Source organism: Lepidochelys kempii, chromosome 7 (assembly GCF_965140265.1).
Source record: "Lepidochelys kempii isolate rLepKem1 chromosome 7, rLepKem1.hap2, whole genome shotgun sequence".
NCBI classification, from domain to species: Eukaryota; Metazoa; Chordata; order Testudines; family Cheloniidae; genus Lepidochelys; species Lepidochelys kempii.
Window position 1 is genome coordinate 6,632,950 of NC_133262.1, and position 17,974 is coordinate 6,650,923.

Genomic DNA, 17,974 nt, shown 5'->3' on the forward strand with positions numbered 1-17,974 from the left:
CCACTGTGCGTGCACAGAATTCACGTTCCCCACAGATTTCTTTGTTTCCCTGCAGAGAAATGGCTTTTTGACAGGGAAGCAAAGGGAAGCTGCAAGAGCAATCACACACCACACTCTAGCTGCGCAGGTACATTTTTTCAGGCACCCAGGGCAGACGACGGAGAGGTGGGACACCCCACCCTGTGGCTCCTACACTGAACTGGCATCAGCTGCTAATCCTGGCTGGGCTGGAGGCAGGAGAGGACGAGACTGCCTCTTCCCCTGCAAAGAGTGGCTGGGGCTGTGTCCGACCCACTCCCAGAAACCTCCCGCAGCTGTAGGAAGCTCAGCATCCTCCCCTACTTCCTGCCCCCATTGTTCCTCAGCTGCGGGCAGAGAGGTCACTGTACAGGGAGCAGCTCCCCCATCTGCCCAACCCACATGCATCTGGACCTCCCATACCCAGACACCCACAACAAGCCTCACCCCATACACCCAGAACCCCCCTAGTCCTCCATACCCAAACCCTACCCCACTGAATCTCAACCCCTGCATCGGAGCCTCCCGGCACCCAGAGCCCCCCTCAACCCCCCCACTGAATTCCCTACACCCAAACCCCCACCCTGACGAGCCCCCTTGTACCCCCACATCTGGATCCCCATACCACTGACCCCCAACTAGCTGAACTCAGAACCCCCCCAACCAAAGTCCAGTCCCCCAGCACCCAGACATCCCTGCCGAGACCCCCACGACCCCTCCGCTGAGCCCCAACCACTTTCTCGTAGAAGCTCCTGAAATGTCCTATTGTCCCTGCACCTGGAACACCCTCAACGAGTCTCTGACCCCCCACTGAGCTGCCTGCACCTAGATTGTCCCACAGAGAATCCTCTCACCCCACACTGAGCTCCCCCACACACACTTGGATCCTACCTGGTTGAGCCTGCCTGCCGAATACCTGGTGCGCCTGGCGCAGAGCCCCAGGGTGTTTCTGGGGCAGGCCCAGGCCTTGTGCTGTGTCAGGGTTGGGGGCAGCCTCATTACTGAGTCCATGTCTCAGGTGTGGGGAGGCTGCAGGGTGATCCCCACCTTCGTACAGCCCATGGCCTGTGCTCCCCACTGCCATGCTGGGGCCTCTGCATTTATTTACTGACAGATAAAACTTGCAGAATCTTAAAATATTGTGCACAGAATTTTTAATTTTTTGGCACAGAATTTTTAACTTTTTGGCGTAGAATGCCCTCAGGAGTAATATTACAGAAAGATCATATACTAAGCCATAGTCGCATGCGTAAGAGCCGAGGGGGTCCAAAGCACTGAATGACTTCAATCCTAAGAGGATTTCAACTGATACTGAGAGTGCTCATTGGCACTTTGCAGGATCGAGTCTTCGAACCAGAAGTGGCAAATTGTCTGGCAGTCAGGTTTGGATCGAACGCCACAAAAGGATATTGCAATATCTGTAGCCATTGCTCAGCGTATTTCCTTAAGCTCCTCAAATATCCTTGCATCAGCGGGCAGGGATGGAGAAGACAGAGTAAATTACCCTGTTCCTGGATCTTGGTTCATCATGTTTGGGTTTCATTTCCAATCAGAACAGCCTAAGAGATGTTTCCAAGTAGCAGCAAAGCAAAAGGTAGGTGAACTGGGTTGAAAAGGTCACTCGTTGGTTTTGCCATTATTTTGGTTAAAGCACAGAATGCAGGACAGCAGAAAATTAGCAGGAAATTAATAAAAACACAAGGAAAACATTAAGGATTGTGAAAGTGGGCTAACATTTACTGGGGGAAAACAGCTGCATGAAAAAAATAATAAGGCCACTGAATACTGCTTTTTTTACACTGTGCTGAATAAAAACCAAAGGCTATCATCCACCAAGACACACATTTGGCAAGAGGTGCGGGGAAATACTTGAGCCAGAGGCAAAGGCCTACTTACCCAGCAACACACATCAATCTCTATGTTTTCTGAATGCAAAACAAGGAGCTCTAAATGATTAACAGTAATGGCCATTAACGTTGTTGGGAAAAATAATAATTCTGTATAATCCATTGCCAAAAGATTTTTAATAAAGGATGCATACTATTTTTAAAACCTGCTGGGAGTTGCTCTTTTCCAGATTGGAAAAAACCACCAACACAGTTACTGGAAAAAAAAGAGAGCACAAGTCTGCATACAGCCATAAACAGCACCACCAAGAAAAAGACCCAGTCCTGCAACAAAAGACCCAATTCTGCTTGTCACAGTGATCTGCATTATAATAGTGCGACTGTACTAGCATAAAGATAAGCTATGCAATACTAGCTTAAAGCCAAAGAATAATTTGCACCGAAGGAATGTAGGCCTGCTATAAATCAAAGGTTGGTGACTACCAAACAAAATGAACAATGCTTCAGTTCTAAAATGCTAATGCTTGAGAAACGTGTTTTTTAGGAGCCCAAACGTAGTAATTATTAACCCACTGGCACAAGCAAACAGAGTTCCCAAACAAACCACACCACAATGCAAAGTATATGATTGCCATCGAGAAGAGTTTCAGTCCCAGTGAACCAAAAGAAGTTAAATCACATCCTCAATTATTCGCTCCTGTTTTGGATGCTAAACAAATTACCAATGACTGGAATTTTGATTCTGTGGTCATAATTTCAAAGTCTCAAATACGAACTTAAATTAGAAGTAATAAGAAAGATGTGAAATGTTAATAAAATGCTAATTGATTACTCCAAGTATATCAACGTAACTGTGTAACAAGATATGTATCACTTAGGTAGTCGTTAACCACTAATGAAGATGACATTACAGTAATCAGATAGCTCTGACGATTGGTAACTACATAAAGAGTCACAATTTCATGACCAAAGTAGTTTCACCAATTCTTATGATTTTATTGCAAATCTCATTATATTAAGTCTTTTTCTTAAAGCCTGAGCTTCTGGATTCATGTGTTTACATGAGCATTCATTAAAAAACCCAGTATTTCTAGTCCTGGTTATGAAGAAAAGCCTGAGAACATGAACCTTAAAGCCTCCAATACAAGAAGTAAACTAAAATGAGCCCTTTTAAAAAATAAAAACGATGATTTGTAGGCTGTTCTTGTGATTTTTGGCACATGACTCATATGTTTTGATCACTTGGGGCAGACAACGCTGCCTGAGGTTGTTGCTGTCTGAAGGCTCTTCACTGAACGAACTGCAATGAATTCAGCGTCTCAACCCAATTTCCAGTGCACAGTTGTCCGACTCTAAGTCCCACCACCATAACAACAGGCACGCCTGCTGGCGGGTCAAACAGAAAGGCCAAGGACTCAGTGAACATGGAGGCTGACCTACACCCTACCATTCGAAGGGATGCCCTCCGGGTTAAGCATTGAGGCACATGGGTGAAGGAGTGCAGAGAAAACATTCTGCTGTTGTCAGTGTTGCATTTGTTCTGATCAAAGGCAATTTTTATCTCCAGGGCTTTAAAAGCAATATTAACAAGGTATAAATTCACACCCCAATAATGTTCAATACGGGACAAGCTCTCTTGTTTTGTGTGAGTACAGCAGCCAGCACAATGGGCCTCTGGGCACAACTATGATATTAGTACTAATAAACAATGTTTTCAATAATCAGCTGATATTTTAAGTAAGAGGCCTATTCCAGCCATTGAAAGGTAAGCAGGCAGATTGTCACTGAACACAATGGAGTTACACCCACTTTCAGGAGGGCTGAATGTATTAAAATTCAAATATACATTTACTCCAAAATAAATGGGGGGCTAAACTGAACTCTTTCAATCATTTGATTCAAAGCATTCCCTAAAATCCTAACCCTTGAGACACAGAGGGGAGTTAACTAGTCCTAGAAAGCAGAGTTTGTCTTCTAGTCTACAGTTCTGTGATTCTATCACTGAAAATATATCCATGTACCCAGTGCGACTGACCTCTTGTGTGACCTTGGACCTGCCACTTCTCCGCCCTGGAACTCGGCTTCCCCTCCCACGCTTCATCTGCCTTGTTTATCGAGATGGTGAGCTCTCACTGTGGGTATGTCTGCCCTGCATTCTTACCTTGAGGGATAATTTGCACCTAACCCGACTCCCATCCATATCCCAAAATCCTAGCTCGAGTTAAGTGGGATCCTGAGCTTGAGGTAGCTGGCCTGTCATGGGGGTGGGTTAGAGCTCAAATGCCTCTGAAGCTCTAGTAATGCCGTGGGACTTCAGCTTGTGTGTCTTTGCAGCACCTAGCACAAAGGGGCGCTGATCCCAACTGGGGCCTCTAAGCGTTACTGTCATACAAAGAATAAGAAATAAAAATAACGGTACTAAGAGCAGTCTCAGAGAATTTAGTACACACACAGAGGGTGCACCATGCTCTGGATGGGGAAAAAAAAGCATCACACTAAGAACATGAAGGTGTATCGGGAGTTAAACTCAGAATGGAGAGGTAGAGAATTGCCAAGTGCTGGTGTATTATAATTGGTCACAAAATAAAAACACCATCAAATAAAACTCAAACCATTAGGAGAGACTTACCGTCCCTGTCAACTTTTACAGACCCACGACTGCCGGTAAGGCACTGTTAATCTCCATTTAATCAATTATACCAATAAACGGAGCCCTTTTCCTTAGCCAGGCACCTCATTAATTCTCTTATTGTTGATATTATGATGCTTAATCAGTCTTACCGCAGCCTGTGCACCCGGCCCGGACGTGGCCAAGAACTAGGTTAACCCCAAACGTGCAGACTCTGAAGCTGCCCCACAAACTCGGCATGAAAAGGGCGGGAGGAAAGGGTTTGGTTTTAGAAGCTAGAATAAAATGAGCTGCATTCCCCTCGCTCATTATTCCAAGTCTGCCTGATTGGCTGGTATGCGAGAAATGTTGAGGGAACCGTGAGGCACATCTCTAGTTAAACCAGCATCGTTTCATGCATAGTATAAGGTTCTGCTGTGCCACCTTGTGTTACATCGCATCACATCTGATATAAATCAACGGTGCGCGGCTTGACTTGCTCCTATGCAACAAGTTCAACAATTAAGAAAAAACACTTTCAAAACCCACAAACTTAAAAAACCCCTTAAAAGTGACATAGCTTTAGTAATTCTTTTCTGAAGCCAGCCCCATCTTTTTGTCTGATAAGGGCCTATTCCCTTCTGAAAGTTAACATAGTTCACACAGTGAGAAGATTTCAGGCAATTTGCTGCTAAGAAATCCTTTGATTTTTCTTGATGATTTATAACTGATCTGAACTCTTCCATACACCGTGACAATTGCATTCCTGAGTCTCACATACACTACACTACTACATACAAGTTTAGGAAATCATTTTAGCCCTTAAAAAAAAAGAGTTTTGTGATGAAACACCATGACCTGTATCAGTTACTGCCTTTTACCCTACCCTAATATTCAAAGCGACTGTGGAGATCAGATGACTTACACATCTATGAGGAACAAACAGTGTAACACAGATGTGTCACACTAGCGTAAGAATGAACAGCAACCGATATAACACTAATATTTGCCCTAAATACAGATTATATGGGCATTTATTAGTTTGCTTCATTCCACTTCATGCAACACAAGAAGAGTTGATTATAGATAGTGGAGACGAAAACAATGTTATGTTTTAAATGACTAATGGATTAATCTTGCGTACTTTTATACACCATACCAGCAGAAATGGGAGAGCCCTACAGGCAATGAAAATGCATACACATCAGTGTTGCCAGTTCTCACAATTTTGTCATGAGTGTTGTGGTATTTGGTGATTCCCTCAAAGCTCAAGCTCCTGGAGTCAGGTGATTACTTGAGACTCTCAGCTTTTACAAAAAAAAGTTTCTAGCTGACATGTCTACAGAAAAAAAATCTTGGAAATAAGAACCTTCAAAATGTAGCAAAAAAAGCATCCCCATCTTTAATATTTTTAAAATCTCATGAAATTAAGTATATTTCTTGATTTGTAGGGACCTGGCTCATGATTTTAGAATGCCAATGGCTGGCAATACTGACATTTGTTTCTAGTACTAGATTCCCATTTGATGTGGATTACTTTCATTTTGCCATTCACAGTTTCTAAGTCAAGTTACATGACTTAGAAACTCTCTCTCTCACACACATTAATGAATTAGCAACAATTTTAATCTAAACTGAGGCCCAGTCTCTGTTTGTGGGCCTAATTTACACCTGCAAATGCCCTTTTAGTGCAAATATTAGTAACTATACATCAAGAGAATCTGATACACAACACACACTTCACTGCAGGCATTCAAAGACAGGGTGAAATCCTGGCCTGAAGTAAACAGAAGTTTTGCCATTCAGTGGGGACAGGATTTCACCCTCTGTGTTTTCTGTGGATGCACGCTGTGGCCACAAAATGGATAAATATTATTAATGAGAAGAACTGATTTTAGAAGTTAAGCGAGGCTTATTTTTGTCCCAAAGAGAAAACAAGTTTTTATCGGGCTGCTTTACAAACCAATAACCAGAAATCAGTGCATCATGCTGCATAGCAATATAGAGCACTGTCCCAAAAAGGCACATCTGACGCACCCTTGCTGCTTAGAGAGAAGAGGTAACTTTCATTGTGACTATAAAAAAAACACCCATACCAAAATGTTCATACGAAATATGAACTGGCTTGGCAGAATTCAATTTTTTTTAAAAATAATTTCAAAGGATAATACTCTGATGTTTATTTTTAAGTTTTTTATTTTTATCAGTTGTCACAGTTGGCCAAAATTATGGGTTTTAAACTTTTTTTTAATCTCTTGAAAGTTTCATGGTTACGAGAAATGATGGGAGAGGTCAGACAACAATTATTTAATGACACTAGGTGTTGAAATTCAAAAAGTTAAAGCTTTCTAACCATTAAAACACAAACTGTCAACATCACATTTCAAAATACACAAAGTAAATATTCTTAAGTCAGGTTTCAGAGTAGCAGCCGTGTTAGTCTGTATCTACAAAAAGAACAGGAGTACTTGTGGCACCTTAGAGACTAACAAATTTATTTGAGCATAAACTTTCATGGGCTACAGCCCACTTCATTGGATGCATAGAATGGAACATATAGTAAGAAGATATATATATATACATACAGAGAACGTGAAAAGGTGGAAGTAGCCATACCAACTGTAAGAGGCTAATTAGTTAAGATGAGCTATTATCAGCAGGAGAAAAAAACTTTTGTAGTGATAATCAAGTGCTAAAGGAGTTGGCGGATGTGATTGCAGAGCCATTGGCCGTTATCTTTGAAAACTCATGGCGATCGGGGGAGGTCCCGGATGACTGGAAAAAGGCTAATGTAGTACCCATCTTTAAAAAAGGGAAGAAGGAGGATCCTGGGAGCTACAGGCCAGTCAGCCTCACCTCAGTCCCTGGAAAGATCATGGAGTAGGTCCTCAAGGAATCAATTCTGAAGCACTTAGAGGAGAGGAAAGTGATCAGGAACAGTCAGCATGGATTCACGAAGTGCAAGTCATGCCTGACTAATCTAATTGCCTTCTATGATGAGATAGCTGGCTCTGTGGATGAAGGGAAAGCAGTGGACGTGTTGTTCCTTGACTTTAGCAAAGCTTTTGACACTGTCTCCCACAGTATTCTTGCCAGCAAGTTAAGGAAGTATGGGCTGGATGAATGGACTATAAGGTGGATAGAAAGCTGGCTAGATTGTCGGGCTCAACGGGCAGTGATCAATGGCTCCATGTCTAGTTGGCAGCTGGTATCAAGTGGAGTGCCCCAAGGGTCGGTCCTGGGGCCGCTTTTGTTCAATATCTTCATAAATGATATGGAGGATGGTGTAGATTGCACCCTCAGCAAGTTTGCAGATGACACTAAACTGGGAGGAGAGGTAGATATGCTGGAGGGTAGGGATAGGATACACAGGGCCCTAGACAAATTAGAGGATTGGGCCAAAAGAAATCTGATGAGGTTCAACAAGGACAAGTGCAGAGTCCTGCACTTAGGACGGAAGAATCCCATGCACCGCTACAGACTAGGGACCGAATGGCTCGGCAGCAGTTCTGCAGAAAAGGACCTAGGGGTGACAGTGGAAGAGAAGCTGGATATGAGTCAACAGTGTGCCCTTGTTGCCAAGAAGGCCAATGGCATTTTGGAATGTATAAGTAGGGGCATTGCCAGCAGATCGAGGGACGTGATCGTTCCCCTCTATTCGACACTGGTGAGGCCTCATCTGGAGTACTGTGTCCAGTTTTGGGCCCACACTATAAGAAGGATGTGGAAAAATTGGAAAGAGTCCAGCGGAGGGCAACAAAAATGGTTAGGGAACTGGAACACATGACTTATGAGGAGAGGCTGAGGGAACTGGGATTGTTTAGTCTGCGGAAGAGAAGAATGAGGGGGGATCTGATAGCTGCTTTCAACTACCTGAAAGGGGGTTCCAAAGAGGATGGATCTAGACTGTTCTCAGTGGTGGCAGATGACAGAACAAGGAGTAATGGTCTCAAGTTGCAGTGGGGGAGATTTAGGTTGGATATTAGGAAAAACTTTTTCACTAGGAGGGTGGTGAAACACTGGAATGCATTACCTAGGGAGGTGGTGGAATCTTCTTCCTTAGAAGTTTCTAAGGTCAGGCTTGACAAAGCCCTGGCTGGGATGATTTAATTCGGGATTGGTCCTGCTTTGAGCAGGGGGTTGGACTAGATGACCTCCTGAGGTCCCTTCCAACCCTGATATTCTATGATTCTAAGATGGCCCATTTAGACAGTTGTCAAGAAGGTGTGAGGATACTTAACATGGGGAAATAGATGTGTGTGTGTATGTATGTGTATATATATATATATATATATATATATATATATATATATATATATATATATATATATACACACACACACACACACATATCTTCTTACTATATGTTCCATTCTATGCATCTGATGAAGTGGGCTGTAGCCCATGAAAGTTTATGCTCAAATAAATTTGTTAGTCTCTAAGGTGCCACAAGTCCTCCTGTGCTATTCTTAAGTCAAACGCTAATAAGTTCTCACACAGATTTTTTTTTTACTTTGTGTAGCTGTAAATTACTATCATCATTGATGGAAACATTTTGTCATTGGTTTGTGTGTGTGTACCATGAAATAGACGTTTACCAACATTTATTGATAAAAATCTAATCCTTCCAAGCCTAACTCACTCTCAACTTTTTCCTTACAGATATCAACCTTTCATTTAATCTATTCCTCTGATTTTAGCCAATTACTGTTTCTGTTACTCTGTAAACTAGTCACTAAGTGGAATGACCACTGTAAGAGACTGAGAAAATGTGATTTTTAAACTTGCTTTAAAGTCTCACCAAGTTTGTGAGCCTTGTTAGAACTGAATTCCACTCAATGGAGAGAAGAGAACGGGCAAAAGAAGACCAGATACTTTGGGAAAGAGAAGTCACCTTTCCCAAATTTAGATGTTCCTTCAGAACTGGTACTTCTCCACTAATCAAGTCATCCTTGAAAAACAGGAAGCGTATGTTAAAATTATATTAACTTTGGGCCAGCGCTTTAACTTGCCCCTTAATTTATTTTTTCTCTCTTTGGAAAATGGAGAAAAAATTCCAGTGTGAGAAAATGTTCATGAAATTTAATGTGTATTTTCCAATGCAATTTTCAGACCAGCTCTAATTTTCACTCATTTGATTTGCTCCCATACAAATTTCTCTAAAGGAAATAGTAACTTGAAATAGCACATGAAGTTAACTGATTTATTACATATTTTAAAGATTTCTAATAAGAGTCCTAATTAAATGAATTGTAATACAGAATCTTAACTATCAAAGTCAGTTTAGTTTACTTCTATTTTTAATCATGCTATAATTCTGACACATACTTACATCATTTTCCACCTTATCTTTGGCATTTATAAACTATCAAAGATAAGACATCACAATCTGATCTATTCATGGATAGCATTATTCATGGTAAAGCACCATGGAGCATTACCTTGTATATCTGCAAATAGCTTATACAGAGATGATAACGTATTGGTGAAGGATCCAATGAACGGGTTTCAAGGGAGATGACTGAGTGGGAAGCTCTGGATGTTTTATCCATGACAGAGGGTGAGGAGAGAGAAGCTAAGGAGAAGAGAGGACTCCTGAGATGGGATCTGAAAAGAGCTAGGGTCAGTCGGGCACGCCGTATGGCAAGAACGGCAGGCTGATTTCCAAGGACGAGGAATGAGGTATGTTTCGGATGAAGGAAGAAACTGCCGCAGTTTGGGCTAATGGAAGTTTGGTGAGTTGGGAAGTAAGGGAGACCAATTATAAACGAAGGCATTACAACACTCAAGATGAGACCGGGGGGGAAGACATGAGGTAGGGAGTTTTGAAGAATGTGATATTTACTACTGGATTGTGATGAACACACAGGATTTAAAACAAAAAACAAAAAAACACAGGAGAAAATTATTTCCATTAGCAAAATAGTCAGGTACACTAAGATAGAAACTGCCACTTCAAAAAGTATTCAGGGCCACACATTTGATAAAAGCAGGGAGTTCAACAAGTCAGATATATCAGCCTGCTCCCCGCCCAGAAAATAAAAATAAATCAGTGGGAATGCAGATTCAGAGACAACCATAACGTAGGCCCTGATCCTGCAATCAGACCAGCACAGGCAGATCTTTCCATTCATGCACAAGCTATGCTGACATTGACTTCAATCGGGCTCCATTTGTCTCTAAAGGTCCACCTGAAAGGATGCAACTGCAGGACAAAGTCTGTGTGAAATACCCTTATCCTGCAACAAAGAAAAATACCCTTATCCTGCTGTTTGAAAGAGGAACCCTGTCTTCTCCTTTCTGAAGCCCTGGCACATGCATAGACATGCTATGGTAACAGTCAGATAGTTCCCGGGTTGTGATCTTGTCCTGAATGCGATCTGGATTCTCTCTCGATTCAGCAGCTGCTATAACCGTTTGAAATTTTCTGGCAGCTAGACACTTAAGCAGCATGACTTTCAAATCACTCTTCATTGCAAGCCTAAAGGGCAAACAGAAGTGAGCGGCTTGTTCAACAGAGTTCAAGTCTCCGGCAATAGCTAATTGCAGGCAGCTATAATTATAATGGTTTTGCATCATTAGGGAAAGCAGCTAAAACACAGATATAATACTAATGATGTGAGATTAGATATTGCTTTTCGTTTGGCTCCATTAAATGATCTTTCTGCAGTGCTAGTGATAAATTGGGTAAGGTGAAGAGATTTCTTCTTCTGTGAGGGGACTTTTGCTAAGCAACATGTACCCAGCCAGCCCTTTGGTTTAAAAGCCTGAAACTAAATGGTGCGAAACACCCTGAACTCCTGTGGAAGTGAGCAGGAACTGAGGGCACTCAGTGCCTTGTACAATCCCGGGCCAAAGGAGTAGCACTATTGTTTGAGGATTCATTAGCCAAAGACTTTGCTGTTGCCATTGATTTTATATGGAAGGCACTCAGCTATTGTGGTAATAGGTGGCAGTATAAAACTCTAAGATAGAAAGATAGATGGATACAGGTTGTTTATACAGTTCCCCGCTGAAACCTTCTAAATCTTCTGCCTACCCTCAGCTGGCTCTGAAACCCCAGCCAGACCGCCTCGAAAGACTGGTCTTCATTTCTCAGGCTGTTCTCCCTCTCCAATTAGAATTTGGTGCTAGTAGAAAGTATTTAGAAACTAAAGATCTTTGTTTATCTACCCTTGAAGTTAAGCTGAGCATTAACCCTTGTCTTGGAGTAGGGTAGAAGGATGCATCTTTGAGAGGAGTATGTAGATCAGACTCCAGACCCATTTTATCATTGGCTTTTACACCAACCAGGGTACAGATGAACGCCAGTTGGGACCGCTGTGTGAGGTGGACACCTGTTCTGTCAGAACTACAAAAAACCCACCCAACAGTAAGTCAGTGGAATACCAGGCAGATGGCAACAACTTTTGGTAACTACAGACACCTGGCTGTATTAGAACCAATGATCTGAAATTGAAAGATTGTTATCTTGCTTTGAGCCCCCTAACCTGAGATCATTCTAAAACTAGGAATAAAAATAAGACAAATATTGTCTCACAGTCAGATATTAGGTCTTATTTGCACCAGAAAATTAACTAGAACTACTATTGTGGCATAAACTTTTCCGTGTGTCCCCATGGTGAATAAAAGTCACTTTTATTCCAGAATAGAGGGTCCACACAGAGAGCTATTCCGGAATAGCTTATTCCAGTCAATTTCCCCATGTAGACAAAGCCTTAATGGAAAGGGATTCCATGGAATGACCATTTTTAGTATTGAATCAACTTTGAAGCACCAAATATGAGGTAAGAATTTCATTTGTTTGAAAGTTCCAATATTAATAGGACAGTGTCAGGTTATAAATAACATTTAAAATAAAAATGTCCTATACTTACTGCTTTGATTATTAACAATACTTCAAGATTATTGAAACTGAAATAATGTGTGCAATTGTAGGCCATGAACCTCCAAAGACTCACACTTGACTTTGTACTTGGTATGTAATAGTGTTTGTCTAGTTTTTAAAAAGAAAAGGAGGACTTGTGGCACCTTAGAGACTAACCAATTTATTTGAGCATAAGCTTTCGTGAGCTACAGCGCACTTCATCGGATGCATACTGTGGAAAGTGTAGAAGATCTTTTTATATACACACAAAGCATGAAAAAATACCTCCTCCCACCCCACTCTCCTGCTGGTAATAGCTTATCTAAAGTGATCACTCTCCTTACAATGTGTATGATAATCAAGTTGGGTCATTTCCAGCACAAATCCAGAAAACCTGGATTTGTGCTGGAAATGGCCCAACTTGATTATCATACACATTGTAAAGAGAGTGGTCACTTTGGATGGGCTATTACCAGCAGGAGAGTGAGTTTGTGTGTGTGGGGGAGGGAATGGGGGGTGGAGGGTGAGAAAACCTGGATTTGTGCTGGAAATGACCCAACTTGATTATCATACACATTGTAAGGAGAGTGATCACTTTAGATAAGCTATTACCAGCAGGAGAGTGGGGTGGGAGGAGGTATTTTTTCATGCTTTGTGTGTATATAAAAAGATCTTCTACACTTTCCACAGTATGCATCCGATGAAGTGAGCTGTAGCTCACGAAAGCTTATGCTCAAATAAATTGGTTAGTCTCTAAGGTGCCACAAGTACTCCTTTTCTTTTTGCGAATACAGACTAACACGGCTGTTACTCTGAAACCTGTCTAGTTTTTGAATTCCTGGAAGCATGAAAAGTGAAAAGAGACTAGTGAATTTCACTTTTGTTTCTATGTAGATTCACTTTCAGATTCTTGTGCACTATGCATAATACTGCAATGTGCAAATACTGCAAGACAATGCTAAAATCCTAAGGGAATAGTTGTTTCAATTTTGTACTTTTTACAAAGTGTCCTGTATTTCCTCTCTCAAAACAACTGCCAGACTTGGATGGTACAACCTATCTAATTTCTGGAAGTCAAAGCTTCTGCTGAAGCTACATTACAGTAAATATTTTACAGGCTGCTCTCAGTGGCTATGCGCTTTACATTTCAACAACTAAGCGTAATTGTCGGGAGTGCACCAGTGGCTTGGAGCTGGCTGAGCTTTTCGCATAGATTACATATTTCTTTCTGATATTTTTCTGCCTGATTAGTAATCACTACTGACAAATCCTTTGGACAGTTCTGAACACCAGCCTCAGTGTGATGGGGATGAATCTGGCAAAGTCTGATTGAATGCAAATGTTATGTTAATAAAAGGATGCCTGACAGCAAGCTCTCCTAGCACTCTCTTCACTGGACACCAGAGGGAGGAGGAGGAAAGGACAGCCAGCAGAGAGACTGAAAGAAGAACCACTTCAACAGGCATGAAGAATCTTATCACAGAATGGAGCCAAGTACACTTCTGGAATCTGATCAAAATAAATAGTGGCACTTTGTCTAGGGCAGGCACTTCCGATAAATGAATTGGCAGAGGTAATGCAAGGTAAAATTACTGCAGAGAGGGTCTGAGTACATCGGATCTACACAGCATAGGCACAGCGCATCCTAGCTAACTACGTTCTCTAACTTTTAAACCAGACACCCTGTTTTCCACATTGTAGCTTGTCTCAGGCGTATATATTTTGCTAAATTTATGAGCCATGATTAGCAACCTCTCAGGGCAACTTCATTTTGATGCGGAGAGAAGCTCATTTTAATTATTTACTGGGCACCAGGGTCACAACAAATTCAAGCTTCTGTACCATGACAATATATGTTTAATTCATCGATCCATCCATATACTGGGAAAGATAAGGCAGATAAGAGATTCATTAATATTAGCAGCAGACTGACCATTTACTCTCTCATTAAAACTCAATACCTTGATTTCCTGACCAAACCTTCTCATTATACCTCAGCGGCAATGGCAAAAGAAGGATGATTGAATGTCAGCCACAGTTTGACTAACTAATGTACAGTGGTAACAGAGATATTTATGTTCTTTCCAGGAAGATTAATAATATCTGCTGTTTCCTTTCCAACTGTAGTTGGAGAAACTTTCTACCAAATACATAAATCAAACATGAGACTTATGGTGTATTTTAAAGGCTCTCAATATTAGAGTGATTTTAAATTACTCAGGTTCTGCAGATACCAGTAATAAAACTAGAGAACTCGTCTTAATGTATTCCGTTCCTTACTTTTTAATTTATTATAAAAATATAAAATTCAATAAAATTTTTGAGGTGGAAGGGAAGGAAACTATTCATTTTACTACATCCCTCATTCATTGCTAAATCTGTGCACTCGAATCCTTGGTTTACGTTCACAAGAGACGAGTCTGAGACACCTGAAAGGTGCTGGGATTTTCAGAAATGGATAAGCACCCACTACCATCTTAACACTGGCCCCCATAAGGTGTAAGACAAGCAACCCAAAAATCACCAATCACCTTGGAAAAATGTAGGTCCAGCTAATAACCATTCCACCCCGTTCCCTAAAAAACCTCAAAACATGCAAATTAAGATCCCAATGTTGCAAACCAATGGGACTTTGCAAGGGGAAGAAAGGACTATGTGTGTTAGCAGGGACCTTAATTTACACCCTTATCTTAAGCCCGCTCTTTATCAGGGGGCTGACTGAAGGGAAACAACCTGAAAGCTGAAATGCAAATGAAGTCAAGTATAGCAACACACATTGGCCACCCCCTCTCACTCGCTCTGAGTGTGTGTGTGTGTGTGTGTGTGCGCGCGCGCGCGCAGGGCCATCCAGTATACCTTTTTGGGCAACTATTTGTTCCCCACTGACATTCTCTAGCCCTTGTGGCTTGATGCTGACACCACTAAAAACCATTTGGAAAGCCGGTAGAGAAGTATTCCTGTGCCAAATGTTCCCCACAGCTTGGCTGGGAGGCAGCATTCAGCACATATTTACAGTCTTAACTCTGTGCTTATTTTAGCTCTGCAGCTCATCTCCGACAGCTTGACCCTGACCGGTACAGGTGTCAATGGTGGCACAGACATGGACATGGTAAAAAGTGGTGTGCAGGGCAGGGAGCACAGAGGACCCTGGCTTTCTATGAGCACCTAGCTCAAGAGCAGCAGCATGGGCTGTACAAGTCTGCCGGGACCCCTGGGTAATTCCACACAGAGCTAGTCCCCACTGAAGCCCAGACTGCTGCAGCTTCGCTGCTCCAGGACCTGAGCTAACGAGATGAAAGCTAGCTTGGGTAGGTCTCCACAAGCTTCAATAGCCCCCTGGTGATTGCAATGTAGACAACCCCCCTAAGAAGGCAGGAACAGCTGCTATGCAGATACCAAGCGACTCTGGCCTCATAGCAGGAGTGAAGCCTACAAGGGGAATGCCTCATTAGCATACCTCTCCTCATTACGCTTTGTCTTGCACTTATGCAATTAGAAGCTCAAGTCTACGCTCTCCCATACACACTCACTACACCCAGAACCATTTTTACCATGCTTTATTCTTTCCAATAGGCAGCGGTGAGTTGGTGATCAAACAGCACTCTCATCACCATCATCTTCTCCTGCTCATCCCTCTTTGCGTTGTACATATATATCCATAAACCCCACGCGTCCCCTCTCCTCTCGCATGTTGCTCCCCCATCTTTTTTTTTTTTAAATAAGCACAGCAGGAGCTTGTGACTTACTACTACTCCGTGGAGGTTGTCCCAGTGCCTTTCTGGGACGCTGTGCTTTGCAAAGCCGCAAAAAAGAGGTGAAACTACATTAGGATCACTAAACTCCTCACAGATGCCAACTGAGCATGCTCAGAAGTAATTTTTCCGTTGCTTAAAACTTTGTTTTAATTTTTTAAAATTTTTTTTGGCCCATCCCACATCTGGAGGAGGGCTGGTCCTTCAACGAGGACTATACACATTCAAAGTTCGGCGGGTGATTTTCCCTGGATATTTTTGAGCTACTGTTGAGCTAAAAAAAAAAAAAAAAAAAAAAAAAAAGAAGTAGAATATGGATTATTTCTGCTCTCTTCACTTTCCAAAAACAGCCAAAGGATTGCCCACAATTTCTTTGGAAATCCAAAGAAAGTTTCAGTCCCAGAGGCAAACTTTTACCAGTATGTAAAAACGGGTTATAATGAAAATCCTGATTTAATCAGAACACTTGCTATCAAAAGGCAGAGATGGATATTAATATTACATATAAATGTTATGTATAATGTACCTATATACATACATTTCCCTCTGCAACAAAAATGGGTTAAAATAATGTTTTTTTAATATATGACGTGTAATATGAGAAAATTGTGAGGGATGGTCAATTTCTACATCTTATAACTTGGGTGGATTACAAAGATTTAGGATCGCAAGCCTTTAATGATGTAGATTTTTTTCCCCTTCCAGATAAAACTACTTTAAAAAAAAACAAAACAACCTAAGACGTACCTCCTCGTTGCACAAGTAATGTGACTTCGCTTCCTTTAGGACATTCAATCAGCATATCCACGACTTGGTTGTGAGTGAGGTTTTGCACATTCTTCTTATTCACTTCAACGATAAGGTCCCCTTCTTTTAGGCCTCGGCATCTGGGGCTGTCTACAATTTGTTTCACTCTTTGGCCCCCACCACCAGGACTGTCTGCTATAGTAAAACCAAAGCCCATGGGGCCTTTCACTATATGTACAGTTATGAGTTCCGGCTGTGTTGCTATAGAAGAAGCCAAAGAGACAGTATCGTTGGGGTAACCATGGGATCCATTTGAAGAGACTTCAGCTGGACTACTTGGCCTTTGCTCCTTCAAGCCATTTACTTTCCCTGTTTTACTACTGTGGCTTGCTGGAGAATCATAATTTTCCTGCCCGTTCACAATGATTGGTTCTTTATCTAGAATTGCCACAGACGTCACCAGGCTTGTGTTGGGGTCATCGGGGTCAAAGGGCAGAGGGTAACCTCGACACAGTTCAAGGTCCACACTGGCACCAATGGGAATGGACTGGAAGATTTTTACAACTTGAGCGTGTGTATGTCCCAGCACACAGGTATCATTCACACTGACTATAACATCTCCTGTGGATGAAACAAACAAACAAAAAAACATACACTTTCAATTTGTTGCTTTAATGCACCAATCTCTTTTCAGAACATTAACAATGGACTCTTAGCAGCACTGAACAATGGGTACCACTCTGCTTCCATGCTGATAGACTTGTACCGGCGTAAACATCTGCACAGATACTTTATCTAAATACTCCTGCCTCTCAGCCAAAGACAAGAGTAGCTGTGCTGAGGTGAGCAAGAGCAATCTGTATCCAAAAGATTCACTGAATAGTTTTTACATACAAAAGTGCTTTGGAAAGGAAAATAGAACTTGGCTTATTAAAATATATATAATCAAGCAAAATGACAATATATGGCCCATTTAACAGTTTTTGCAAAGCTCAGCTCTTGCTATTACACACTCTAATACGGCTGACATACGACAGAAACACAATGGAGATCACATGAAGAACAAAAACAGAAGGACTGCAGCAACAGACTGCATAAATATGATTCTGTAGAGTCTCAGCCGTAGATGTCCTCA

General features: G+C 41.8%; 1 protein-coding gene across 29 annotated transcripts in view; it reads right to left on the minus strand.

Moving 5' to 3' along the window:
• The window catches only part of MAGI1 (membrane associated guanylate kinase, WW and PDZ domain containing 1), a 481,666-nt gene that overhangs the window by 49,748 nt on the left and 413,944 nt on the right, over positions 1-17,974 (minus strand). For all 29 annotated transcript variants that reach the window (XM_073351013.1, XM_073351009.1, XM_073351027.1 and 26 more), the window contains one exon: positions 16,840-17,460. In XM_073351013.1, the coding sequence (XP_073207114.1) occupies positions 16,840-17,460 (621 nt within the window). The remainder of the gene's footprint in view (positions 1-16,839; positions 17,461-17,974) is intronic.